The sequence below is a fragment of the Aspergillus mulundensis genome, assembly GCF_003369625.1.
Source record: "Aspergillus mulundensis strain DSM 5745 chromosome Unknown scaffold_0, whole genome shotgun sequence".
Classification (NCBI taxonomy): domain Eukaryota; kingdom Fungi; phylum Ascomycota; class Eurotiomycetes; order Eurotiales; family Aspergillaceae; genus Aspergillus; species Aspergillus mulundensis.
Window position 1 is genome coordinate 4,940,178 of NW_020797888.1, and position 27,265 is coordinate 4,967,442.

General features: G+C 50.8%; 6 protein-coding genes across 6 annotated transcripts; 4 read left to right on the forward strand and 2 right to left on the reverse strand.

Moving 5' to 3' along the window:
* Positions 1 to 1,415: 1,415 nt before the first annotated feature.
* atgI (autophagy protein ATG9) lies at positions 1,416 to 4,321 on the forward strand (the record flags this gene model as incomplete). Its single annotated transcript, XM_026743367.1, has 2 exons — positions 1,416 to 2,152; positions 2,212 to 4,321. 2 exons carry the CDS (start codon positions 1,416 to 1,418, stop codon positions 4,319 to 4,321), a joined length of 2,847 nt encoding a protein of 948 aa, XP_026609212.1.
* A 983-nt stretch (positions 4,322 to 5,304) lies between these two features.
* On the forward strand, positions 5,305 to 7,808 carry DSM5745_01352 (class I alpha-mannosidase 1A; the record flags this gene model as incomplete). The annotated part of the gene is made up of 2 exons (XM_026743368.1): positions 5,305 to 7,715; positions 7,769 to 7,808. The coding sequence occupies 2 exons, from the start codon at positions 5,305 to 5,307 to the stop codon at positions 7,806 to 7,808; spliced, it is 2,451 nt and encodes an 816-aa protein (XP_026609213.1).
* A 1,010-nt stretch (positions 7,809 to 8,818) lies between these two features.
* DSM5745_01353 (uncharacterized protein) lies at positions 8,819 to 11,083 on the forward strand (the record flags this gene model as incomplete). Its single annotated transcript, XM_026743369.1, has 4 exons — positions 8,819 to 9,029; positions 9,093 to 9,193; positions 9,245 to 9,368; positions 9,453 to 11,083. The coding sequence occupies 4 exons, from the start codon at positions 8,819 to 8,821 to the stop codon at positions 11,081 to 11,083; spliced, it is 2,067 nt and encodes a 688-aa protein (XP_026609214.1).
* Positions 11,084 to 11,530: 447 nt separating this feature from the next.
* DSM5745_01354 (uncharacterized protein) lies at positions 11,531 to 13,614 on the reverse strand (the record flags this gene model as incomplete). Its single annotated transcript, XM_026743370.1, has 2 exons — positions 11,531 to 12,593; positions 12,647 to 13,614. 2 exons carry the CDS (start codon positions 13,612 to 13,614, stop codon positions 11,531 to 11,533), a joined length of 2,031 nt encoding a protein of 676 aa, XP_026609215.1.
* Positions 13,615 to 14,586: 972 nt separating this feature from the next.
* On the reverse strand, positions 14,587 to 16,425 carry DSM5745_01355 (glycoside hydrolase family 72 protein; the record flags this gene model as incomplete). The annotated part of the gene is made up of 5 exons (XM_026743371.1): positions 14,587 to 15,305; positions 15,353 to 16,108; positions 16,165 to 16,190; positions 16,247 to 16,284; positions 16,342 to 16,425. The coding sequence occupies 5 exons, from the start codon at positions 16,423 to 16,425 to the stop codon at positions 14,587 to 14,589; spliced, it is 1,623 nt and encodes a 540-aa protein (XP_026609216.1).
* Positions 16,426 to 20,916: 4,491 nt separating this feature from the next.
* On the forward strand, positions 20,917 to 26,765 carry DSM5745_01356 (1,3-beta-glucan synthase; the record flags this gene model as incomplete). Its single annotated transcript, XM_026743372.1, has 3 exons — positions 20,917 to 21,089; positions 21,141 to 26,402; positions 26,459 to 26,765. 3 exons carry the CDS (start codon positions 20,917 to 20,919, stop codon positions 26,763 to 26,765), a joined length of 5,742 nt encoding a protein of 1,913 aa, XP_026609217.1.
* Between the last annotated feature and the right edge of the window lie 500 nt (positions 26,766 to 27,265).

A 27,265-nucleotide genomic window follows, 5' to 3' on the forward strand; every position in this document is an offset into this window, starting at 1 on the left:
TCTTCTGCAGGGAAGCTCCCACACCTCTGTTGAAGAAAGGATTCCCCTCCTCTTCCTTGTCTCCGAGCGTCCTCCGAAGAAGCTTCGGCGTCCACCACCTTGACAGGGATAGTCTCTACTAAGCTGGTCTGGACTCCTATCACTCCAGCACCGATGGCCAGTGCAGCCCGAGAGATCATCATGATGCCTGCAAGTCATCGCGGAAGTCCTGGGGTAGTCTCCCGAAGTGGACTTGCTGACGGGCGAATATCGGCCCCTCTGCCAGGACTAAGGAGCAATACTATCACCATCGCAGGTTACCAGTTCCCACTTTGTTACGAATCCGAAATCCTAATTTTTCGACTGCCAGACATGATTCAGGTTGGTTGATTCCGGCAAGATGACTGATTCAATTCTAGATTTGGAATTTGGACAGGGAAGATGTCTAGCCTTCTAGAAACGGCAATATAATAGCACTCGCCACATGGATACATCAAAGGAATATGTCTCAAATGATACGGCATACATACCTATTCCTCGGCTTACCCCTCATACTAACAGCGGTAAAGCTTATTAGAACCCTGGTCCCTGAACATATATATGAACTATCTTGATAGACCTGCAGCATGCCTCCACAGAGCTGCAGGGCCAAGATGACTCCCGGCAGTCAACTTCGCTGGAAGCTCGTAACAAAGCCACTACTCGTCCATCGGGCGTAGACTACGCTATACTCCGTATGTTACCCAAACGCTTGGAGCAAGGCAAATATTCATCCGTGATTCCTATCTTCCTGACTCGTACATAGGTATCAGGGATTTGTGATTTGCGATTTGCGATCCAACATCCCGCGGAGCAGCAGTCCGCTGTCAAAGAGGTACCTATGCTTTGTTGCTTGATTTATGGGAGAATTTAGTTGAGTGACTGGTCCTAGGTGGCTTTTCAAGCCACTTTATATATTTTGATTCTTTGAAACATCAATTCGTTCAAGAATCCTGCATGCAGTAGCACGTTGTATACCCTTGTTCGGTCACATGATTTGTGCCTCAGGCTTTAAGGCTGCCACAGACCACTTGCATCATCTACTCCGTAGGCCGGTGCGGCTCCCGAGCTTCTGTCAATGTCATGAGACGAGGCTGTTCATCACCTGCTATCTTGTAGACTTGTCATAATACCTACAGGCAGCATTTGACTACCTCGCCGAAAGGCGAGCCATAGATCTTTTCCACTCTCATCGCCTAACTATATCTATCACCTCCCTCTTCGGAGCTAATTTCCCGCTTGTCGCATCTCCGCATCTCGCTTTCTTGAGCCATCTACCTCCTTGGATGGCCGCTATCTAAAGAATGACTTTGGCTTCGAGGCCGCTTCTATACGCTGATGCTCATGTATGTTATGCTGATGATAGGATCTATTCGAAAAGCTTTTAGCCCAGCATGATGGCCTCAAACGTCCTATCTCGATTCCTTCCTCCAAACGGACAGTCGGTATACGAGACGATACGCCAACACGACAATGACTCTGATGTTTCCGATGTGGAGGAACGTGCCGGCTTGGTTTATGATGGCGACGTCAATTTGGAAGATCGGTTCAGCGATCGTGAGCTTGAGGAAGCCATGGCCGACGCTACGAGAGAGGGATCTTCGAGCCCGAGCGATACGTTTCTGAACCGAAGAGGACCTCAAGTACGCCCAACTAGCTCTGGGCCCCGGCGGCGTAAACCTAGCGACCCCAAGTGGATGCAATCAATATCTCCCCGGCCTGAACCCCTCGACGACGACGATAATGACGATGAACATGATGACGATGTCCCAGCTTCTCTTCTGATGGAGGGCCAGCATGATGATGATGATTTGAGGATGCGGCTTCCTCCTCCGCCTTCCCATCACCTCTCCGACCTGCAGCCTTCTCGCACCGCTCGCTCTCCGCGCCGTGAGCACATTCGATGGGACACAACCAGGGATCAACGACCTTCGCACGATGTTTCTAGCCGAAATCGCTTAAAAAGCCTGTGGTCAGCGGGTCACCCCAATATGGCCATGGTAGATCCGAAGGAGAAAGCGATGTGGATGTGGGCAAACGTGGAGAACTTAGATAACTTCTTGAAAGAAGTCTATACATACTTTCTGGGCAATGGGATATGGTCCATCCTGCTAAATCGGGTTTTGAGTATCCTGTGCGTCCACTTTCCACTTCCTGTGGCTTTATTACTGGACTTATGCTGACCACTTGTAGAACCTTTGCATTCATCGTGGGGTTTACAACGTTTCTTACAAGCTGCATCGACTACCATCTTGTTCGGACCAGCAAAGCCTTAGATCAAATATTAATATCAAAGTGCACCAGCAATATGTCGGCGTCTTCTACTTTCTTGCTTTGGTTGCTCTGCGTCTTCTGGATTGGCAAGGTCTTCCAGTTGCTGTTGGATATCAGAAGACTCAAAAACATGCATGATTTCTATCATCATTTGCTCGGGGTCTCCGACGCAGAGATCCAGACAATATCCTGGCAGGAAGTCGTTAGCCGTTTAATGACGCTGAGAGACGCCAACCCCGCCACTGCTGGTGCTGTATCAGCGTATAATCGCCGATTATTGGGCAGCCAATCCAAACAGCGAATGGATGCTCACGATATTGCAAACCGTCTGATGCGCAAAGAAAACTACCTGATCGCCTTGATCAATAAGGATATCCTGGATCTAACGCTTCCAGTCCCGTTTCTACGGAACAGACAACTATTCTCCCGGATCCTGGAGTGGAATATCAACCTATGCATAATGGATTATGTCTTCAATGAGCAAGGCCAGGTACGACCACTATTCTTGAAAGATACCCACCGAAAGGCATTGAGTGAAGGCTTGCGACGACGCTTCATGTTTTTTGGTATAATGAATATCTTCATAGCGCCTTTCATCGTCGTCTACTTTATGATGCATTATTTTTTCCGCTATTTCAACGAGTTCAAAACCTCCCCGTCACAACTCTCTTCTCGCCAGTATACGCCACTCGCTGAATGGAAATTCCGTGAGTTCAATGAACTATGGCATCTATTTGAGAAGCGAATCAATTTGTCGTACCCTTCTGCTAGCCGCTACGTCGACCAGTTTCCCAAAGACAAGACCGTCCAGGTTGCTGGCTTTGTGGCCTTTGTTTCCGGTGCGCTGGCCTCTGTTCTGGCTCTAGCATCAATTTTAGACCCGGAGCTGTTCCTTGGATTTGAGTTGACGCACGATCGGACGACGCTCTTCTATCTTGGTGTCTTCGGATCTGTCTGGGCATTTGCCCGGGGAATGGTTCCTGATGAGACCCTTGTATTTGACCCCGAATACGCTCTGCTTGAAGTGATCGAACTTACTCACTATTTTCCAAGCCATTGGAAAGGGAAACTGCATAGTGACGACGTTCGAAGAGACTTTGCTGTATCGTATCAGATGAAAATCGTTATTTTCATGGAAGAGATACTGAGCATGATATTTACGCCGTTTATCCTGTGGTTTAGCCTACCCAAGTGCAGCGATCGTGTGATCGATTTCTTTCGGGAATTTACTGTTCACGTCGACGGCATGGGTTATCTCTGCTCTTTTGCTGTCTTTGATTTCAAGAAGGGTACGAACGTTATTCCGCAGGGACACACCAACCAACGCGACATGCGGCAGGACCCACGCGTAGACTATTTCTCGACAAAGGATGGCAAAATGCTCGCTTCATACTACGGGTTCTTGGATAACTATGGCGGGAACCCTCGTGCTACCAACTCAAACAAGCGCGCGTTCCATCCTCCACCAACGTTTCCATCTCTAGGATCCCCATACTTGGTCGGTGTTGGCAACATTGGGAACCGGCCAGACCTGGCCCAGACTCGGTTCGGACCGGCATCTGCAGCCATCGGCCAACAATCGGTGATCGGTGGCCGATTGGGGGCTCTCGGCGGTGGTGACACTGAATCTCCTGCCCCCTCGCTCCTCCTCGACCCGCACCATCAACCATCAGCGTCTGAATTCCGGCCAGCAACCCGCGTCGCACCGCACAATCGTCACCGACCGGCCCGTCCTCCGCCAGCGCCCGTGTCTGAATCCGTTTACAAGGACGGTGGGACGTCTATTGCAGCCGCGCGTCCCCCAGCCCCTAGGCAAAGAAGCGGGCCACTGCATGCAACCTCTGGGTCAGCAGGCGATACTAACGTCGAAGACTCATGGGGCATGAAATCAGGCGACGAAGTAAACGAGGAGGATGCGGAGGAAGAGAACGTTGACGACATAGTAGGGGGCGCGGGGGTTCTTGGATTGATTCAGCAGTTCCAAAAGGCGAACAAGGATAACCGGCCTCGTACGGCTGTTGGTCTCTAAGATACCTTGTGTCATCACTATCCTATTAAATGCCAAGGGCCATAGAATTCTTCTGTCCGTCCCCCGCAATGCGTAGGAACAGTGCGGAGTATGGTGGCACTAGCAAGTAGTAACAACCGAACAAGTGCGGAGCAACGACGCATCCTATTGTCCTACACAGACCGCTCGGAGACTCTGCCCAATAATGACAGGGCCGTCCATAATTACACAGGCTGATCGGACAAATCTTGTGATGGTACGTAGGGTCCGTACTACTGCTCGGACGTATTATCAGGGTCCTTTTCAGGGTCCATCGGCTGGCTGTATCGTACCGTATTCTTACCAGGGTCGAGACCCTTTATTGCAGCATCGTCCCTGAAGCCTGAAGGAACCTCGGGGAATTCGCACACAACCCACGACGATGGCTGTCCCCGAGGCATCCTTTTGTAGGTCTTGACTGAGGCCCCAATGATTCCGTACCATTCTTCACACTTGAGACAGTGAATTGTGGATGGATTGCTGGTGCCTGATGTCATTGCAGCCAGCTCCGCTCCGTTCAGCCACAAGGGTCTGGGCAAGCTCCGCTTAGCGCTCGCTATAAATCAAAATCACCTGCACGAATGGACAGTTCAACTTTCAAGGAAATCCTTGAGTCCGAGCATATCCTATCGTTTCTCAGCCTTGCAGCTGGTTCTGCGTGTAACTGTCAATCCTTGGCTGAATTTCTTCGAGACCCCAGTTCTCTTCATCCTATCCACCATCACAACTCGTTACCCTGCACGCGACCTCGCGACCACACAGCTCAGTTCCCGAGATGCGCTGAATGACTATTCCAAACTCTTCTCTATTATAATCACTCTCTACTGCCAGCGAGTGATCTTGTCCTTTGACGTCCATTCATTTCAGCGCCGCTGCGCCTTTACCCTCGTTTACTGCGTTTAACCACGCTTCTCCCACTTTTCCTTTTCCTACCCCCTACTTTCTTAGCAGGGGATTCGCCGACCATGTTTCGAGCACGACGATATCGCATTTCTCTGGTGTTCGCCGCCATATTTGTCCTACTTGTACTCCACTTTAGCCGGTCTCACAGTCACGATCAATCAGCGATTTTACAGGCCCCTCCGCCGCCCGTCGATCATCATACTCCCCCTTTCCCGGATCCGAAGGTCAAGGACACGGACACAAGTAACAATGGCGAGGCCACCAGTGGGCCTCCTGCGCTGGAACAACCCGGACAACATCAGCCACCACCTTTCACAGGTCCAGATGACAGCTCTGCTGTGTCAATCGAACATCCGAGCATCCCGAACAATGCACCATCCCAGGTCCATGAAGTGGGCGGCGCAAAGCCCCAGACTGGTGCACAGACCCAAAGTACACATGATGAAGTTGATGATGTTACTACCTCGATACCCCACTGGAAGCCAATGCCCGAGCGGCATCCGATTAGCCCGGAGTCTCTGATCAAGCTTCCAACTGGGCCGTCAAAGGCGCTGCCCCAACTACAAGCGAAGCTCAAAGACGAGTCGTCATCCGACAAAATGCAGCGACTGCAACAGCTTGACACTATTAAGTCGGCGTTTCTACATGCGTGGAACGGTTATAAAATATCCGCGATGGGCCATGACGAGGTTAGACCCCTTCGAGGTGGATACAAGGACACCTTCAATGGCTGGGGTGCAACTCTTGTCGATGCTTTGGATACTCTGTGGATAATGGATCTCAAAGAGGAATTCTCCATGGCAGTCGACTATGTGAAGAAGATCGATTTTACCACCAGTACCAAGAAAGAGATCCCAGTTTTCGAGACCGCAATTCGCTACCTAGGCGGCATGCTCGGCGCCTACGATATTTCGGGACACAAGTACGATGTACTCCTAGACAAGTCTATTGAGCTTGCGGATGTCTTGATGGGCGCCTTTGACACGCCGAACCGGATGCCAACTCTCTATTACAAATGGAGTCCAGAGTATGCATCCGAACTTCGCCGAGGCGATTTCAAGGCCGTCCTTGCGGAGCTTGGCTCACTCTCTATGGAATTTACACGTTTGGCGCAGTTGACGAAGCAGGATAAATACTACGATGCTATTGCACGTATTACCAATGAGCTTGAAAAATATCAAGATTCAACCAAGCTTCCCGGTTTATGGCCTCTCAACCTGGACGCGTCCGGATGCAGAAGGGTTCCAGGTATCTCACGAGAGCCTGCTGCAGCTGGGCAGCCGGTCAGAGGGTCCGCTTATGAGATCAATTCTACGAGCTCTGCAGTCCCACTTCATGCGAGACAAATCCATGAAGGCGCAGAGCCAGCCCACTACGGAGCTGATCATTCGGAAACGGAACCTCTGGAATCAATTGACACTCGAACACCTCCCCCAAAGCAAGATTGTTCCGCGGGCCTCAACAATCAACTTTCGGGCATGGACAAATTTGGGCTTGGTGCCCTTGGTGACTCTACATACGAGTACTTGCCGAAAGAGTATATGCTGCTAGGCGGTAACAACGACCAGTACCTGACCATGTATCAAAAGGCCATGGACACAGTACGAGAGCAACTTGTTTACCAGCCGATGCTCAAGAATAATCGCGATGTCCGCTTTTTGGCTACGGTCACCATGACAAAGGATCTTGACGCAAATCCTCCAGGTCGTACCATTTTCTCCTACGAAGGTACTCACCTTACCTGCTTCGCCGGAGGAATGTTTGCCATCGGCGCCAAGTTATTCGGTATCGAAAAAGACCTCAAGCTGGGTAGTCAGCTGACGGACGGCTGTGTCTGGGCATATGAGGCCACCAAATCCGGGATCATGCCGGAAGCATTTCAGCTGGTCCCTTGTAAGAAGGGCGAGCCCTGCGAGTGGGACGAGGATGCATACTACATGGCTATGGATCCTTACGCCGACAAACGGCCCATTTCACACAGTAAGCGATTTGCCGATCCTGAAAAGGGAAATTGGCATGTCGTCGCAACCCCCGAATCGACTCCATCTGCCAAAGAAGATGGAACCGAAAAATCGGCCGCCACTGAAGGGCGACATGTCGGTACAGCGGCCGGGGCCGGCGCGCTCTCGCATGAGGAATTCGTTACGGGGAAGATCCTCAACGACCGACTTCCGCCTGGCATGACAGGGATCTCAGCTCGCAAGTACCTCCTTCGTCCGGAGGCGATCGAGTCTGTATTCATCATGTTCCGCCTTACAGGAGACCCTATCTGGCGCGAGAAGGGTTGGAAGATGTTCCAGGCTGTGGACAAAGCCACGAAGACGGAGTTGGCCAACTCGGCCATTTCCGACGTTACCGTTGATGAGCCGCGGCCCGTGGATAGCATGGAGTCATTCTGGCTTGCAGAGACTCTGAAATACTTCTACCTTCTATTTAGCGATTCGAGCCTAGTGAGTCTTGACGAATATGTCTTGTAAGTGAAGTCTAACCACGTTCTACTACGGCCTGCTAACTTCTTCCTTCTAGGAACACTGAGGCTCATCCATTCAAGCGTCCTGTGTACTAAGCGATATTGTTAGCCTGTATCCATATGATGCGACTTTTGCATGTAGAAGTATCGATCGCGAACCTAGCTAGCCGGCTTGCGCTCATCAGAGGGGACTTTGTGTACCTTTCCGGCCCTTTGGTTATGTCTCTCTATATACTACATCAAACACTTATATAATAGCATTGTGTACTCAGATCCTGCGTACTGTGGAATAAATATAGAATGGGCGTTGAGTGGCTCCGCACTAGAGGGACTTGGGTGGGTTCAGCCACGCTTTATTTAGTCAGAGGAGTCTCGCTCTCGTCGTCATCGCCAACCGGGCAACCTGCCACTGCTTCTCCTCCCTTTGCTTCTCTCCTTGTCCCGCTCCCTCGTTCTCTGGATCCATTCTTGAACTTTAATTTTAGAACGATTGGCAAAGGCGCCAACGCTTCCTCGCCTCTCCTTCGAACGGAGCGCACGGCCAACTTGTGTGACGGGCGCAAGTCGGGATGAGTGAAGCAGAGACCCAACAGGCCCGAGGACGACGATCGAGTTGTGGGAAATGGAGCTTGAGGTCTCCGTGGATAATGAGCAGCAATTCTGGGCCAGTATGTTCTCCGTGTCCTAAGATTTCCGTGCTTGGTGTCACCGTTTCTGAAACTGACCTGTTCCGCTCCTGCGTAGACATCCAAGCGATTGTATCCGCCCCTTGCTCCACGGAAGACTTGATTGATGATGCACTACGAGCGTACCTGAGTTTGACGGCTAAATATAAAGGTAACCCGGCGATATGTCCCACAAATACTGCCCATAACATGCTCTAACCAGTCTCCGCAAACCCCTCCAGAGCATTATCTCCAGTCCGAGTACGAGGTTACAACATGTTCGTTCCAACTGCTTTCGTCCGCGCTCTTTGTCGCTCATACGGACTATATTCGGCGACAGATGATATACGCTTTACTGCAGGTACCGCTCGCTATTAATCCCGTCTTCGCGAGAATCGCTATTCATGCCCCAGATAGGAAGATGATCCCATGATACTTCATATGATTGCCTCCTTCCTCCTCTTCGACGGCCGGCAACATGAGGTTCCACTCGTTATGATGAATGAGGAGGGTGCGTTTCCGCGTTTACTTGAGTTGCTTCAGGTGCAAGCGTTGCGCATGGATGATGACAGTGCGGCGGGATTACATCGGCTTTTGATGGACCTCTTGTATGAGCTGTCGCGGATACAGAAGATCAGAATTGAAGACCTGAGTGAGTCTAATGGGCTTCGGTAAATCGTCGCCATGATTGGATTACTGACGTGCTCGTATTCAGTTCTCGTGGACGACGACTTCGTACGCGGCCTATTCGACATCATTGAGCATTTGTCGTATGACGCCAATGACCCGTATCACTATCCCGTCATTCGCGTGCTGGTATGTCCCAGTTTGTGATATTTCCAAGGCATTTACTGATTTGCGCGCCAGTTGGTTCTGAATGAGCAGTTCATGATATCCGCCCATAACCCTGACGAAGGATCGCCATCGGCCCCGTTGACGAACAAGGTCATTAAAGTACTGTCTATGCATGGGAACTCCTATAAAACCTTCGGTGAGAATATTATTCTATTAATAAATAGAGAAGGTACTTTGCCAGTCAGGCCATTTCGCGTACTATGATCTGACCTTTCGGCAGCTGAAACTTCATTGCAACTTCTCACTCTCAAACTCCTATACCTTATTTTCACAACCCCGAGCACGTATGAGTATTTCTTTACCAATGATCTTCATGTCTTGGTTGATATTCTTATACGGAACCTTCTCGACCTCCCGGAGGAAGCCTCGGCTCTGCGACACACCTATCTCAGAGTTCTCTACCCACTAATAGCACATACGCAGCTGAGGCTCCCGCCGCATTACAAGCGGGATGAGCTCAAGCGTATGCTCAGTCTCCTTGTTCGGGGCCAGCTTACGGGTGATACTGCCGCCGACTGCGAGAAGATCATGCATTTCGATGAAGTCGACGAAACAACTCGGAGACTAGTCCTCCGATGCGCTGCCGTTGACTGGCTGCGTGATGAGCCAGAGCCGTACAAACTTGCGCGCCCTCCGCAAAGGGAGGATAGCTTGACTTTGTCCTTTCCTTCAATCGACGGCGCGCTTCTTTCCGATGCCGACATAGGAACATCACTAGAATCGTCCCAATCAATCGGCTCGAACAGCACACGGGGCAGCTCACTAGAGGATCTAACATCTCCTCCAGGCGACGGCAGAGACTCCCCCGCATCGGCGGGCGAAACTCCCCGCAAGCATAGCCACGTTGAACGGCTTGAGATGTACCTCGCTCCCGCCTCGTCGTCTTCACTCAGCGTGGACGAGATCGCATCCCAACGCGAAAAGCCGGGTGTCATCACACCAAGCCGCCACGATGGACACCTGCCCGGCGCGCAAACAAGTCCCACCAAACACAAAGTGAAGCCGCTACCCCCAAAGACAAGACGCTGGCGCGGTAGACGGGCAACGGTAGATGAAACCGCTTCACCCCTCTCCACGGCAAGCATCGCGGAAGAAAGGGGGAACGCTAGCAGTCCCAGCCCTCTTTCATCGACACCTCTCGTAACCGCCTCTGAGCAATTTTTCCCGAACTCAGAACGGCGAGACTCGTCCTCGACCATCCATAGTCACACTCACATGTCTTCCGCCCACCAAGAGCCTGTCCACCTACATCCACCACCAGCTAAGGGCCCCAGCACAACGCGCCGCTCTGCCTCCAACCCGCCACCGGCCGTCCCGCCCCCTCGCCGCTCCGCAGTCCACCACAACCTCCACCCATCTTCCTCCAGCCACTGCACCCCGGCCACTAGCCTAAACCCCAGCCCCTCACGTCCAGCAATTTCAGCACAAAGCTGTACCACTACCGTCGCTGCACAGAGCCACAAACAGGCCCAGAAACCTGAACCACCACGAACTCGCCGCTGGGGCCGCAAACACACATTTACCGATTCCTCGGACACCTCGCAGGCCAGCCAGGCGGGGAATAGCATTAGCAGCAGTGTGAGCAGTGGCAGCGGCAGCGTTGCGACGGCATTTCTGCACCCGGATTATCCGTATTCGCTTGAGAACACGTCTTCTCCTGCTCCCACTCCTGCTTCGACAACTGTTCTTGGAAATGGGCCGGCCATTGAGGCTGCGGCTGCGGCTGCGGTCGCAACTGATATTGTGCAACGTGAAGACCCAAAAACTACGGAAGCCGAGCCAGGTGTGAATGGGGACGGGCATGAGATAATTAGTGTTGAGAAGGCGGTGCAGAATGTCTCGCTGCAGTAGAACTAGCCTTGATATAAGAGCGGACTTGGTAGAAAGATGGAGTGACTAGTCGGTCGACCTTATATATGTTCTCGCTGCTGGATACATCTAGCTAGTTGCGCAATGGATGTAGGTCGTGCATCATATTACTTTCTTCATTTATCTGCTTTGTTCATTTCCAGTTCTAATCAAATGTGATAAGCCTGCTGATGATCTGGCTTTGTATTACTATTTCAAGAAGATATGTACATCAAATACACCAATTATTTCTCTTGGAGACATTTCATAAAGATCGTTGAGGGTGGGTGACAAAATGAAAAGAGGGTGACAAAATAAAAAGAAGAAACCCCTCAAGGCTCAACCTCGCTTCAGGGCGCCATAAGCTCCAACGAACTCCAAGTAAATTGAAAGAAACCACACCAGACCACATGCAGACCTTTCCAGAGGCACTCGCTATACTGCTGCACCTCACTGGTCCAAATCGATAATCTCCAAGCCCTTGGTCATGTCACCCACCGCAGCAACAGGAGAAGGCTGCTTCTTCCTAGGCGAGGCGCTCCTGGGCTTAGGCTTGATCTGCTGCAGCAGACCCTTGCATTTGCCGCATCTGTGTTTTCCAGGGTCGATGCTCTTTGAGTGGCGGCCGTAGTTCTGGCAACAGTCGACGCAGGTCCATACGTACTTGTAGTCGATCTTGTAACTGTGCTTCGTGGTCACCTCGATCCGTCCACCGTAGACAGGGTGGTCTTTTAGCCTTTCCTTGCATTTCCTTCCCCATGCCTTGAAGCTGGTGCCGTGGGGTTGGTCGCGGACGTCTGACACGATGTAGTTGGCGAGGTGGCAGTACTCGTGAGCCAGGGTATTAAGCAGTCTGTCCTCGTCGTCGATGATCTTTTCCGCCAGCTCAATGGTAGCATAGTGCTTCGTGGTCACTGATGGCGCCTCACTGCCTGATGAGGAATCGGCTGGGGACGTGGACCGACTAGAGACTATGGACCGATCTCGTTTCCAGCTTGCACGCCCGGCCGTTGTCTGGAGCGTCTTGCTCCAGACGATACGAACACCGCCGGTTGCTGCTGAGAGGCGTTGGACTTTGCCGTCAGAGACATGGTCGTCGAGCACTCTCAAAAAGTCTTCTGCGAGGGTAGCTTTCCTGTTGTCGAAAGACTTTTTGCGCGCGAGTGCGGCTTTCTTTGCTTCGGTTTCTGCTTTCTTCAAGGCCGTCTTGCTAGGGGTCTTGACTGGCTTCTTAACCTCTGATGGTTTGGGCATGGCTTCGGAGTCACAGTCAGACTCGTCAAACTCCTGCAATAGTAGGTTCACCTTGCGCGGAGAGTGCTCATCGATCCAGCTGTTGGTGACCTCGGAGCTCCAAAAGGCGTCGGTGCTTTCACGATAGGGAGTTGGTGGTATTTGGATCTTGCTCTTGGTCGGAGACCGTAGAACGCCCTTCGATGGGCTGGGCGGCGGTGTCTGGAATGCAGAATCCTTACGGGGTGTTGAAGATGGTGATTCCAGCTCAGCTGTCACTCTGTTTGTACTTAGTATGTCAAGCACTGGGCCTCTGAGGGCGGTAGGACTTACCCGAACAGGTCATTCTGAAGCTGTGAGGAGGGATCACTGTCCTCCAAATTCAAACGGTGCATCTTGTCGGACACGTCGGTGTCGTTCTGGAATAGTTTTCTGGAGACACTATCCAGCTTCGGAGACGGTATCGTGATAGTGGCTGGCACTGATGGCTCAAGACGAAGGTCAGGTCGTTTTGAGGACTCACGCAAAGTATTCTCCAGATCGAGTGTAGGATTTTGTCGTCTACCCCTTATCAACCTCCTCCTTTGTGTTGGTGGTGGCGAGACCTTGTGTTCCTCTTCTTCCTCAGATTCATCGTTTGATGTTTCATGGTAGCTCGGCTCGTCATTGTCACTGACAATAAACTCATCGAGCGAGTTGTAGCTGTTATCACTCTCATTCTCAACCTCATCCTCATCTGCCGAGTCCTGTTGAGGCTGTCGGTAACCCGTAAACTGCTGCGTGGTTCTACCCCTCGTTGGTGACCGTCTTGTCGAAGACGCATCAGACGGATTTCTAGAGAGCGATGTTGGCTCTGGATCCAACTCTTCTTCTAGCGGATCGTTCTCCTTGTCATAGTTGTATAGTTCTGATTTGCGACTTGTCCGAGCCCTGGGCTGCTGTGGAACGGGCAAAATCATGGAGTTGGTGCGTGCTAGCTTTAAGGGCGTTGATTTCTTCGCCTTGGGCGTGTCTCGCTCGGTTGTCCCATCACTATCAGCAAATATATCAAAGGTCTGCTCAGAGAGCGTCTTTGTCCTGGTCCTTGTTGTCTTGCTCCGCACCAATCGTGGTCTTTCTGTTGGCTCCTCGTCAAACAGCGTCCTCCCGGGCATCATCATTGTGCGTGCCAATTGTGGCTCCCTGCAGCGCTCCTTGGTTGTTGGTGGCGGAGGCGAAACATATCGTTCAGTCAGGCGCTGCGGTCTCGTCCTGTGGCATTCCTCCTGTTTAGTCTGGTTCCTAGTGTTGAGGCGAGCCATTTTGGCAGTTGGCGAGTCGCTCCGGCTGGGTTGGTGGTGTCAGAGTATCGACTTATCCTTTGGCCGACTATCGACTTTGCTGCAGATTCGAAGCTGCAGAAACAACCCACTCGAGAAGAATCGTGGTCCGTCGTTGGAAGTGAAGCTGTCCATGGAGATCGCGGTTGGCACGGCAACACAAAAACACCCGATCCCGCTGCAGATAGCCGCCATCCACCCATGCAGTACTCCGTAATAGGTTGTCCTTCAAGTTAATGACCAATTGAATTTGTGGATCTTGGATACAGACCGGGGCTCTTTGCTCATTTGGCGTTGCGCTGGCTGTCCTTCCCTGGCTGTGGCTGATCGCTAAGTTCTACGAGCACCTCTCCGGCGCCCCCATAGTAAGTCACGGTGAGTTGAATCGAGAACGGGAATCAAGTTGAGATCGTCTCCTTGTGTCATAAGCTGGACATAAGTTGGATCCAGATTCTGTTTGCTTATATTGTATGCTGTGTTTTCGGTGCAATGTTGATGTCAAGTGGTGACGGCAGGTATATATTTTGCAGGTATATATTTTGGTTCATGGCAGCCAACAAACTAAGATAAACCACAGCAGAGTGATGGAATAAACACTGGAGTATAAGGGCCCGCCTATTGCCAAATGGCTTTTCAAGGGTATGCGAACAATAAACATCGCGACAAAATACAATCACAAGTTCAACTCAGTACTCATCTGATAAGTTAGTATTGATAACCACTGTACTCCGTAGCCTGGCTCGCAATAAATTACAAGATAATACTAACAAGCAGTGATCGTTTCACGTGCAGAGAGAATTAGATGAAAGTGACTTGGGTCATGTATCAAAAAGCCAGGTATACATGATAACGAGCGATTGAGCAATAGAATACACTAGACATTCGTAGTCTAATCACCATACGGCGCTGGCCTGCAGTGTGGCGCGTAGACATGGTCAATCAAAATTCCCCAATCTACAATAGAATCATAGCAGCACCGGCAAACATAGCCGTGGTAATGTAGGCACCGATCTGGAAGACACCAACATGAACACTTCCGGGAGCCAAAGTAAATGCAGCACCATCAGAGGTGTCAGCAACAGCAACCCCGCCAGACCCAGCGTTAGCAGCGGTAGGTGAAGCCTTGACAGACCCCTTCCCATCAGATCCCGCTTCGCTTAGCAAAGATGAGCATGCTGCCGTCGGCTCACTGGTACTCTGGCTCGTAGCGGCACCGTCGAAGTCACAGGCATTCTGGCCATTGCCTTGATCGGCCTGGTCCTCGTAGTACTGGTTCATGGCAAAAGAGAGCTGCTGCTCGGGCGTGCAGACACTGTAGGCGCCGTACTCTCCAGAAGTGGCATTACCAGTAACTCCTTCGCAGAACTTGCCATCCTGATAGCCACAAACGGTGCTGAAAGTGGAGGAGAGCTTCTTGCCGGAGATGTCGGACTTGGCAACACATGTGAGACTTTTTTCCATGCAGCTGCAGAGGTCTGAGTTGGGGGAAGGAGGCAGAGGAGAGGCGGCGGCGAGCCAGTTCTTGCCGTTGGTCGGGCATGACTGAAGGGCGGTGTTCGTGGGGTTGTACTCGGCTTTCTTGGTGCCGGTGGGCGTGGCCGAGGCGAGCTGCTTGGAGAGGTAGCTGTAGTCTTCAAGGGTCTTGGCTTTGCCGTTGTCGATAGAGACCAGACCTAGGCGATGTCAGAGAGTAGAAGGAAACTAGGCTAAAGAGACATACCGTAGTTGTTTTCCTCCTGGAAGTACATGTAGACAATACCGCCGGACCAGACGTCGGCCATCTTGTCACCATAGAGAGCCTCCACTTCGGTAAACTTGCGGGGGGTGACAGCATTGCAACCGTACTCAGCAAAGAACACAGGAATAGAGTAATCTTTGAACTCCTCTGTACGAGACTTATAGCCAGACTTCTCGTAGTTGGAGTCACCACACCAGGAGTAAACATTGTATCCCCAAAAGTCGATTGTATCTTCCTTCTCGCCGCAGTTGAAATAGTTCGCCATGTCCACACGGATAGACGAGTCATCGTTGGTAGCATAACCAACACCCATTGTGCGGTAGTTCTTGGCCTTGATATAGCGCTTCATATCACGCACAGCGGCCTTGACGAAGGCGCTGGCATCGGTGGTCTTGGGGTTGTTCGACACTTCGTTACCTGCGAAGAATCCAATAACGTTGCTGTACTGGGAAAGCTCGTCGACAACAGATGCGTAGCGCTTGTACAGATCGTAGTCCCACTTAGGGTCGTTACGGACAATGGACTCTGAAGGAGACGACAAGTCCGCAATAACATAAATCCCAGCATCACTAAGGAGGCTCATACACTCCTTGTGATCAGCCGTGGGGTCAATGGCGTAGACACGGATGGCGTTTGCATTGAGCTTCTGAAGGTAAGGAACATCGCGCTTGCATGCATCGGCGTCGGCGAGTGGGTCTTTGTAGTTGTTGGTGCCAGACTTGGGACCGGAATATTCCTCTGCATTCGTTAGCCATAACAGATATCAGTGATGGACCGCGGTCAGGGTGGCTCACGTTGATAGGCGACACCACGAATGTAGCTGGGACTCAGGTCAGTGCGACTCTGCGTTGTTGTTCATAGAGAGGAATGCCATACAATTGGGTGTCGTTGCTCTTGTAGAAGAATTTGGAACCCTGGGTAAGTCAGCTACCTCATCTCCAGACTATGGAAGAGTACAAATGTAGTCGTACCTTGATGACGATAGGGTCCAGGTCAGCGGCAAGAACGCTACTGGCGAAGAGGGCCGCGCCCGCAAGAATGCTAGAAAACTTCATGTCGAAACACTATTGGTCATACGAGGATCAAGTAAAGATGCGATCGCAGAGCCAGGACTCGTCGTTCGGGTATGGTTGTAACTGATGGAAAGAGTGGCGCGCAAGACCAGCGTTACTAAAAAAGGAATGGAAGGTGCGATGGACTGTAGACGGAAGTGAGCGTATAGGTAAAGTAGCATTAAAATCAAGTAGAACAAGTGGGCGAGTAAAGGAATGTCGATTCTCGAGAGAATGGCGAGAAAACAGAAGTCAGAGAAGGGTCTCAGGGCAGAGAAGCATTTCATACTTCGCCAACGGGGACCCCAGGCTGCAGGGTAAGCCTCAGGGACCGCCCACTCCTACGGCGAATTCGCTGATTTACTGAGACCATGTCCACTCTTGCGTGCTTGCAGCGGAATAACGAGAGGTTGATCGCAGGCGATTTTCGGTGATGTGCATCTCTGAGGGCTATCATTTGGCAAACCACGGTGAGACTTCCCCACGACGGGATAGCCCTGAAGTCGAAAGGCATAACAACGCGCAAGCTGGGTCCACGGGCTTCGAGATTCAGGGGGAGAAGGGTCCAAGCAAAGCTTATTCTCTCGTCACTCGAGTACTCAAGTATATAAATAGGTTATTGGGATAGTCATGTCGCGACTAGGATTGCCGCCTGTCTCATTCTCTCAGAGACGACTCGATTCCTCGAAAGCCGAGGGACATCACTGGGTAACGCGGTCTACTCCCCAGGAGCAAGGCAACTGTTCGATGATGACAAGCATGTGAAGATACGGTTGGGTTCGTTGTTATCAAAATAAAGACCCTCGTCCCGATTTTGCTTGATGGCTTGGTCTCAATGACATAGATACCCGGTTAATAAATGATGCACTTTCCGGCTCTGGGCTGCAGAGTAAGTTCCAGAATTGGATGAAGTATCTGAGGCGTCTCGATTCTCTTGCTGAGCCTTAGGTGTAGACTATAGATATCTTGTGGCCATAATGTACTCCGTAGCGGCAGGTCCCTGACTCCAGACCCAGGGTAAGGGATCGACCTGAAACAGCTCCACTATGCAGATGGCTCTCCACCGATCTTCGAATAATGTTCCTGGCGAAGCTGCATCATGCCTGTGCCCTCAAGGCTCAGGTGCTGTGGCAAGATGGCTGTGCTGTGAGATCATGGTTCAGATGCTCCTCCGGTAGACTCTGGATGGCTCAACCAGTAAAGGAAGTGGTGATCCTGTTAGGGAGTCAATCCATGCTCGACTGGGTGGTCACGTCGCCTTCAGACATTCAGCCGACGCCAAAGATTTGAGAAACAATCAACTTGAGAAATTGGCAGCGAGGTAACCCGAAAACCAGGGTATCTCCGAGAACTGATAAGCATGATGAAAGCGATAGGTTGTCTAAAGATGGACCGTGCCAAGAAATCATGAAGGTTCCGACAGCAAATTTATCCACTGCATAAGCCGATGTTATGCACGGTAATGGCACGTGACACCATAGCTGGGAAAATGGGCCTCGGTCTGTTAATTTTCAACGGCCACCCGTCTCCATGGATATTATTGTATCTTCCATTCAAGCTTTAAAGCCGGGCTGGAAATACGTCTAGAATTGGCCAGCAGGAGTGTATATCCGCAGCCCCTTTTCAACCGGCCCATGGAATCCTCGAGACCTCAACCACCGGCAGCTATGCACTGAGCACTCGCCACCATCCCGCCACCCCTGTTTTGGGATTGGCCCCGGGTCTACATCCTGAAACAGTGAATTGCCCTGATCCTCCAATAAGCACCTGGACTCGATGGATCATCGTCGTCCCAGCATTTGAATCTTACGGCCTTTGCATACGGGCCGGATCACGCCGGAATTGGATTTGCGAGTCATTGTGCATAGATACATACATCTTGGTCTTTTAATACAGAGTGTGAGCCCATCCAGCATTGAGTGGTATTATCCCAGAGACATCAAAATCACCAGCAAAAGATAGATAAGTAGGTTCCTGGCCATGTACTCTAGCTCGCGGCTCGCCTGATGGAAGTCGGCATCCCTTTAGCTCGGGCGAATACCCGCCACCGAAAATCTGGCCGAAGAACAATACTTATTATACAGCATGGAGTTGAGAAATACACGAGATACTAGCGGTCATGGTCTGGCCAGGATTGACGTGGGAGCCTACGCCATCAACGGATCCGCCGCAGAACAAGCGGATTTAAGAACAAGGAACGGGCTTATGTATGGAGATCAAGATCTGGAAGCTGGAAATTTGACTGTCAGTTTGTCAGTGACCGAGATATTCAGCCTAGAGAACCTTGCCGGCTCCTTATATATAGAGCATCTACACTGCACATCCGTAGACTGGCAGCGTCTATGCAGAAATTCCTTTGAGTTCTGACGGAGTCTTATCAAAGTGAAGCACAGTCAGCTTCTGAACTCCGTGCAGTGAGTTTCAAACTGCGGGGCCTATACACCTTAGATAACGACTCCTTCAGGGGACAAGAAAAAGCAATCAAAAGCCACCATCGCGCTTGACAAATGGCCTCCCATCTTTGAGTAGTGCTGTCAGCCTGTCCCGGCTGCCAACGTCTTCGTGGCTTGTCCTCGTTTGCGAGAAACTTGGAAGCTTCCTGCGCTTCTATATTGCGGGCGATCAAACGCAAACCTGAAGCCACAGTGCCACTTCATCCTTCAGAGACTACGGAGTGTAAGCAGTGGCGGCCACAGTGGGGCTGCTTAATTTCAGGCAACGCATTTTATTTGTGCTGATGAGATCATGGAATCGGATTGTGGAGGCTGTCTGGGCTACATCTATTGGTTTCTGTTAAAATACGCCTACTTTATTCAAATTTCGGCCGTATAGTACAGAGTTCATCCACGGCTCTATGCAGTACCTATGGCAGCACGGATAGTCGAGGTCCTCGAGGATTCATGCGACCCAGGAGCATGATGATCAACCAGGGTGCTGGTGCTTAAATCTCTATCTATGAATAGAAGGTAGACAGATGTATGTACTGCCGACGGCTGAGGGGAGCTCTTTCCATGGAGCTAATATCAAGGTCTTGCTTTGGCTGGGAGAGTAAGCGACACTACAGACTCACGGCCGGCATAGGTACTCAACATCTTGGCTTATTTTGTCAGTTAATACCCCACGTTCTCGCTGCCAGTCACAATCATTAGCCTTGGGTCGGATTGTCTGTTGAATGTTGTTGTATGGCAATCTGATTGTTGAGAATGATAGCGAGCCCCTGCATACCAGCTCCGAATACTGGTGGTAACAAAGCTCGTAACACTGACCCAACGGCGTATGGTGTGACTTCTGATCATTGGCCGGACTGGCAGACAGCGGGTCTACTCAGGGGCGCCCGGCGACTTCCATGGAATCTGTCTCGCACTCTTCGAGTTATTTGTTGGTAAACCCACCAAAAGCGATACATAACTTGAAAATTGACACACATGCTCTCAAGCGAGAAGCCTCCACGGTTCACAGACCTCAGTATGGCCTCGCGGGGTGGCGGTGGGCAGGCATGACAGCCATCATGTAGGTACATGTACGATGACACCAAGTTGCCACAACCAGCGAAATCCAAGTTGTGAGCAGCAACCTTGATCTTGTCCAAGTTTGAGTCGATACTCTGTAGCAGCACATAAAACAAGTAAACACTAGAGAGTGGCACCTGCGAGTCGTGTTTAACACTGGGATTACGCGGAATCCCCAGCCGTATTTTCAGTACACAGAATGACAGACAAATACGCATAGGCCACAGAAATCGGCCCGTTCAGCGTATCAGGACGGTAAATTCGCAGATCCAGCGCCCAAAATAGCCACAGCCCCCTCTCAAGCAGGCCAGCCAGTCCGATTTTCCCTGTTGGACAATCGATTCCCTTTTCACTCTCGCTGACCGTCCAACTAACTACTCCCTCCCTTCGTCCTTCGCTTGGTTCCCTTTCCTTCTTTACGAGGCTTCACTTTTTCCTTCAGTTGCTTTTTGAGTCACAGTCCGCTCTTTTCATTGTTTGTACTCTAAAAAGCTTATCGACCAGGACCGTACTCCCCTTCCTTCCTTCTGCCTTCGTTCGGGGAAAGAAGAGGAGGCGCGAGACCGCGGTTCCCCTGCCTGTCGGTTCAAACAGGTTTCAAGTCCTCTCGTTATCTTTCGTCTTCCATTCGTTTGGCAAAACTCGACAATAGTTCGAGATCTCTTCGAATAGAAGAGATAAAATTACGACATTTCGCTTTTCGATTGAGATAATTTCTACAAAGGTCCACGGATAGGCCAGGTGCCTTCGAGCGAACGCCAATTGCAACATCGACGATATTCACGACGCGCCTGGTGCATTATCTTTAGATCTGCTCGTCTACTACGCCTGAATCGCACTGTCCATGCTATAATTACTTCAACTTGATCGGAATAATTTTTAATGGGCCTTTGTTGCTGTAAGTCCGGCCTCCTTGCTACGGTTTCCTCGCTTCCTGCCTGGGCTAACATCTACAAGAGGACCTCAGTGATTATCGCTTGTCAAAATGTCGGGCTACCCACAAGGTTCGGGCTACCAGCAAGGCCATTACGACGATGGCTATGACCATCAGGCTCATGGCGACGCCTACTACCAGGATGACCATCATGGTCAGGACCACCATGCGCAAGGTGGCTATTATGACAACCAAGACTACGGGGACGGCTACTACGATAGAGGGTAACTCCGCCTGTACACTACGCCGCTAGGTCGTTTTGCTGATTTATCTAGTGGCTACGGGGACAACAATGCCTACCAGCACGATGGCGGGTACTACGATGCGGGTCATCACGACGAGTACTATGGTGACCAGTACTACGCCCAGGGAGGTCAAGGCAGAGGACGACCTGGCCGTGACTCCGAAGAAGAATCGGAGACGTTCAGTGACTTCACCATGAGATCCGAAACAGCCCGTGCTGCCGACATGGATTATTACGGACGCGGAGACGAACGGTACAACAGTTACACCGATAGCCAGTACGGACAAGGCTACGGTGGTTACCGCCCTCCTTCCTCGCAAGTGTCTTACGGAGGTAACCGGTCTTCTGGAGCGTCAACGCCAGTGTATGGCATGGATTACGGCAATGGCCTGCCTGCAACTCAGCGATCCCGAGAGCCATTTCCAGCCTGGGCTTCCGATGGTCAAGTCCCCGTTTCCAAGGAAGAAATCGAAGACATCTTCATTGATCTGGTCAACAAATTCGGTTTCCAAAGGGACAGCATGCGTAACATGTACGACCATTTGATGACGCAGTTGGATTCCCGTGCCTCCCGTATGACTCCTAATCAGGCGCTTCTGTCGCTTCACGCCGATTACATTGGTGGTGACAACGCCAACTACCGCCGTTGGTACTTCGCTGCCCATCTGGATCTCGACGATGCTGTCGGATTCTCGAACATGAAGCTGGGTAAAGCAGACCGCAAGACCAGGAAAGCTCGCAAGGCTGCGCAGAAGAAGGCGAAGGAAAATCCCGAGGATGTCGAGGGTACTCTTGAGGCCTTGGAAGGTGACAACAGCCTGGAAGCTGCTGAATATAGGTGGAAGACACGAATGAACCGCATGTCTCAGCATGAAAGGGTGCGCCAACTCGCGTTGTTCCTGCTCTGCTGGGGCGAGGCAAACCAGGTCCGGTTCTTGCCCGAGTGTCTTTGCTTCATCTTCAAGTGTGCCGACGACTTCTACAACTCGCCTGAGTGCCAGAACCGAGTCGAACCTGTTGAGGAGTTCACATATCTCAATGAAATCATCACTCCTCTATACCAGTATTGCCGCGATCAGGGTTATGAGATCTTGGATGGCAAGTACGTTCGTCGTGAGCGTGACCACAACCAGATCATTGGATATGATGATATGAACCAGCTTTTCTGGTACCCAGAGGGAATCGAGCGCATTGTGCTGGAGGACAAGACCCGACTCGTTGACATTCCCACCGCGGAGCGATGGGCGAAGCTCAAGGAAGTTAACTGGAAGAAGGTATTCTTCAAAACATACAAGGAAACGCGTTCCTGGTTTCATCTGGTCACAAACTTCAACCGTATCTGGGTTATTCACTTGGGTGCTTTCTGGTTTTTCACTGCATACAACTCTCCTACCATCTACACCAAGAACTACAGGCAACAGCTCAACAACAAACCACCCGGGTCTCATTATTGGTCTGCTGTTGGTTTTGGCGGAGCCCTGGTTTCGTTCATCCAGATCATGGCGACAATCTTCGAATGGATGTATGTTCCTCGACGTTGGGCTGGTGCTCAGCATCTTACCAAACGCCTGCTCTTCCTCCTCGTGGTTTTCGTCATTAATCTTGCTCCCGGTGTCTTTGTCTTTGGGTTTTCATCGAAAGTCGATAACAAGATTGCTCTTGCTGTCGGTATTGTCCACTTCTTCATCGCGCTTGCCACGTTTTTCTTCTTCTCCATCATGCCCCTTGGCGGCTTGTTCGGTAGTTATCTGAAGAAACACGGCCGCCAGTACGTTGCGAGTCAGACATTCACCGCTAGCTTCCCGAGATTAAAAGGAAATGACATGTGGATGTCATATGGTCTCTGGGTCTGTGTCTTCGGTGCGAAATTGGCCGAGTCTTACTTTTTCTTGACTCTGTCCATCAAAGATCCCATTCGCTACCTATCGCCATACCATGTTCACAACTGCGCTGGTGTTTCCTATCTTACGGACAAGATTTGCTACTACCAGCCTCAGATTCTTCTTGGACTCATGTTCTTCATGGACCTGACGCTGTTTTTCCTCGACAGTTATCTCTGGTACATCATCTGCAACACCATTTTCTCGGTTGCTAGGTCGTTCTACCTCGGTGTCTCTATCTGGTCTCCGTGGAGAAACATTTTCTCCCGCCTCCCGAAGCGTATCTACTCGAAGGTCCTTGCTACCACGGACATGGAAATCAAGTACAAGCCAAAAGTCTTGATCTCTCAGGTCTGGAATGCTATCATTATCTCAATGTACAGGGAGCATCTTCTTGCCATCGACCATGTCCAGAAACTACTCTACCACCAAGTTCCCTCCGAGCAAGAAGGCAAGCGAACTCTTCGAGCACCTACTTTCTTCGTTTCCCAGGAAGATCAGTCTTTCAAGACGGAGTTCTTCCCCCGCGGTAGCGAAGCGGAGCGCCGAATCTCGTTCTTTGCACAGTCGCTGTCGACCCCGATGCCTGAACCTCTCCCGGTTGACAACATGCCCACCTTCACCGTCTTGATCCCCCACTACAGTGAAAAGATCCTTCTCTCTCTCCGTGAAATCATTCGTGAAGATGAGCCTTATTCCCGTGTCACACTCTTGGAATACTTGAAGCAGCTTCACCCCCACGAATGGGATTGCTTCGTCAAGGACACAAAGATCCTTGCCGACGAGACCTCTCAATTCAACGGAGACTATGAAAAGAACGAAAAGGATGCCGCCAAGAGCAAGATCGATGACTTGCCATTCTATTGTATTGGGTTCAAGTCAGCTGCCCCGGAGTACACGCTTCGCACCCGTATCTGGTCCTCGCTGCGCTCTCAGACTCTGTACAGAACTGTGTCTGGAATGATGAACTACAGCCGTGCTATCAAGCTGCTCTACCGCGTCGAAAACCCTGAAGTTGTTCAGATGTTTGGTGGAAACTCTGAGAAGCTAGAGCATGAACTGGAAAGAATGGCGCGTCGCAAGTTCAAGATCTGCGTCTCTATGCAGCGTTACGCAAAATTCACCAAGGAAGAACGTGAGAACACAGAGTTCCTGCTCCGAGCCTACCCCGATCTTCAGATTGCCTACCTTGACGAAGAGCCCCCAGCCAACGAGGGTGAAGAGCCGCGTCTCTACTCCGCCCTGATTGATGGACACTGTGAGCTGCTCGAGAACGGTATGCGCAAGCCCAAGTTCAGGATCCAGCTGTCCGGCAACCCTATCCTTGGTGATGGAAAATCCGACAACCAAAACCACTCGATCATCTTTTACCGTGGAGAGTACATTCAGGTCATTGACGCCAATCAAGACAACTATCTTGAAGAGTGCTTGAAGATCCGAAGCGTTCTTGCCGAGTTCGAGGAACTGAGCACTGATAATGTTTCGCCATACACCCCTGGTATTGCTACTTCCTCGGAAACCCCTGTCGCTATTCTTGGTGCCCGTGAGTACATTTTCTCCGAGAACATCGGTGTCCTTGGTGATGTTGCGGCCGGTAAAGAACAAACATTCGGTACCCTGTTTGCTCGTACACTTGCTCAGATTGGTGGAAAGCTGCACTATGGTCACCCTGATTTCTTGAACGGTATCTTCATGACAACTAGAGGTGGTATCTCCAAAGCCCAGAAAGGTCTACACCTTAACGAGGATATCTACGCTGGTATGAACGCCATGATTCGTGGTGGCCGCATTAAGCACTGCGAGTACTTCCAGTGTGGTAAGGGTCGTGATCTGGGTTTTGGCTCTATTCTCAACTTCACTACCAAGATCGGTACTGGTATGGGTGAACAAATGCTGTCAAGAGAGTACTATTACATGGGTACTCAATTGCCCCTTGACCGGTTCCTGTCTTTCTACTATGCTCACCCTGGATTCCACGTCAACAACATGTTTATCATGTTGTCTGTGCAAATGTTCATGATTGTCCTGATCAACCTGGGAGCCTTGAAGCACGAAACCATCAACTGCGACTACGACTCGGACAAGCCCGTCACCGATCCTCTCATGCCGACATTCTGTGCCCCTCTCACGCCTATCATCAACTGGGTCAACCGATGCGTTATCTCGATTTTCATCGTTTTCTTCATCTCGTTCGTTCCATTGGCTGTTCAAGAGTTGACCGAGAGGGGACTGTGGCGTATGGCAACGCGTCTGGCCAAGCACTTTGGATCTTTTTCCTTCATGTTCGAGGTGTTTGTCTGTCAAATCTATTCTAACGCCGTCCACCAAAACTTGTCTTTTGGCGGTGCTCGCTATATCGCTACCGGTCGTGGTTTCGCCACTGCTCGTATCCCATTCGGAATTCTGTACTCTCGGTTTGCGGGGCCTTCAATTTACACAGGTTTCCGTTTGCTGATCATGCTGCTTTTCTCGACTTCCACCACCTGGACTGCTTCTCTCATTTGGTTCTGGGTTTCTCTTCTCGCCCTCTGCATCTCCCCGTTCCTTTTCAACCCTCACCAGTTTGCCTGGAACGACTTCTTCATTGATTACCGCGACTACATTCGATGGCTATCACGTGGTAACTCCCGCTCTCACGCATCGTCGTGGATTGGCTTCTGCCGTCTGTCCCGTACACGCATTACTGGTTACAAGCGCAAGCTGCTCGGTGTCCCTTCGGAGAAGGGTTCAGGCGATGTCCCTAGGGCCCGCATCACCAACATTTTCTTCAGCGAGATCGTGGCTCCTCTGGTCCTTGTTGGTGTCACCATCGTTCCATACTTCTACATCAACTCTCGGACTGGTGTCACGTCTGATAACGGGGAGGTTAAACCTTACAATGCAGTGTTGCGTATTGCGATCGTAGCATTTGGACCGATCGGTATCAATGCTGGTGTCGCTGGTGTTTTCTTCGGCATGGCATGCTGCATGGGCCCTCTTCTGAGCATGTGCTGCAAGAAATTCGGTTCCGTGCTGGCGGCTATCGCTCACGCGATTGCCGTTATTATCTTGCTTGTCATTTTCGAGGTTATGTTCTTCCTTGAGAACTGGTCCTGGCCCCGGTGCGTCCTGGGAATGATCGCCATGGCTGCTATCCAACGCTTCATCTACAAGCTTATCATTGCGCTTGCCCTGACTCGAGAATTCAAGCATGATCAGTCAAACATTGCATGGTGGACTGGAAAATGGTATAACATGGGTTGGCACTCACTGTCTCAACCTGGTCGAGAGTTCCTCTGCAAGATCACGGAGTTGGGCTACTTCTCCGCAGACTTCGTCATTGGTCACCTCATCTTGTTCATCATGTTGCCAGCGCTTTGTGTTCCTTACATTGACAAGTTCCACTCTGTCATTCTCTTCTGGCTGCGCCCGAGGTAAGATATTCCATTCTTGCTATCATTGTTATATGTTTTCTAACTCCACACTCCAGTCGTCAAATCCGCCCTCCTATTTACTCGCTCAAGCAGTCGAAGCTTCGCAAGAGACGCGTTGTCCGATTCGCCATACTGTACTTTGCCATGCTGATTCTGTTCCTCGTTCTCGTGATCGCTCCTCTTATTGTCAGGAACATGGACATGAATATCGATCTTGGAACAGGTATTCTTTCAGAACTCTTGCAGCCCATCGACAAAGACAACAACGACACCATCACCAGCTATACCGGCTCTGGTCTCCCGCAAGGCTTCAAACCGGTTGCGTCTCCGTCGGCATACCTCAAGAATTACGAGGGTAACTAGAGACTGCCTTGTTCCTTCAAACTACATTCTGCTACATTATTTCGATATGGAACATGGAAACGAGATGTATAAAGTATCCAGTGCGTTGGTGTCGCTGTTTTGAGCCCATCAGTTATGTTTCTTCCATATTATTCTCCTTCTCGCCGGGATCTCTACTACGTGGTGGTTCCTGTGAGGTTTAATGGATCCAATATCTATCGGCTTGTTTTGTATCCGCGAGGTGTATTCTTGTTTTGTTCATTATGTGAAATCATTAGACTAGCAAATTCCCATTTACTACGTTCGTTATTATTATCTTATTAATAAATTTTCTACGTCTGAGTACTGAGTCGTATATCTCGTAGCATGCTTGAGGAACCTCCGCGTCACGTGTCGGCTTTACTCGGAAATCGAGACCGCGGAAGAAACACCGTAAGACGCCAGCCGCTACACGATTTCCAGTCCAACCCTTCCATTTCTCTCCTCGTTTGTCACTCCTAGGGTCCATGGTACCATTCTTA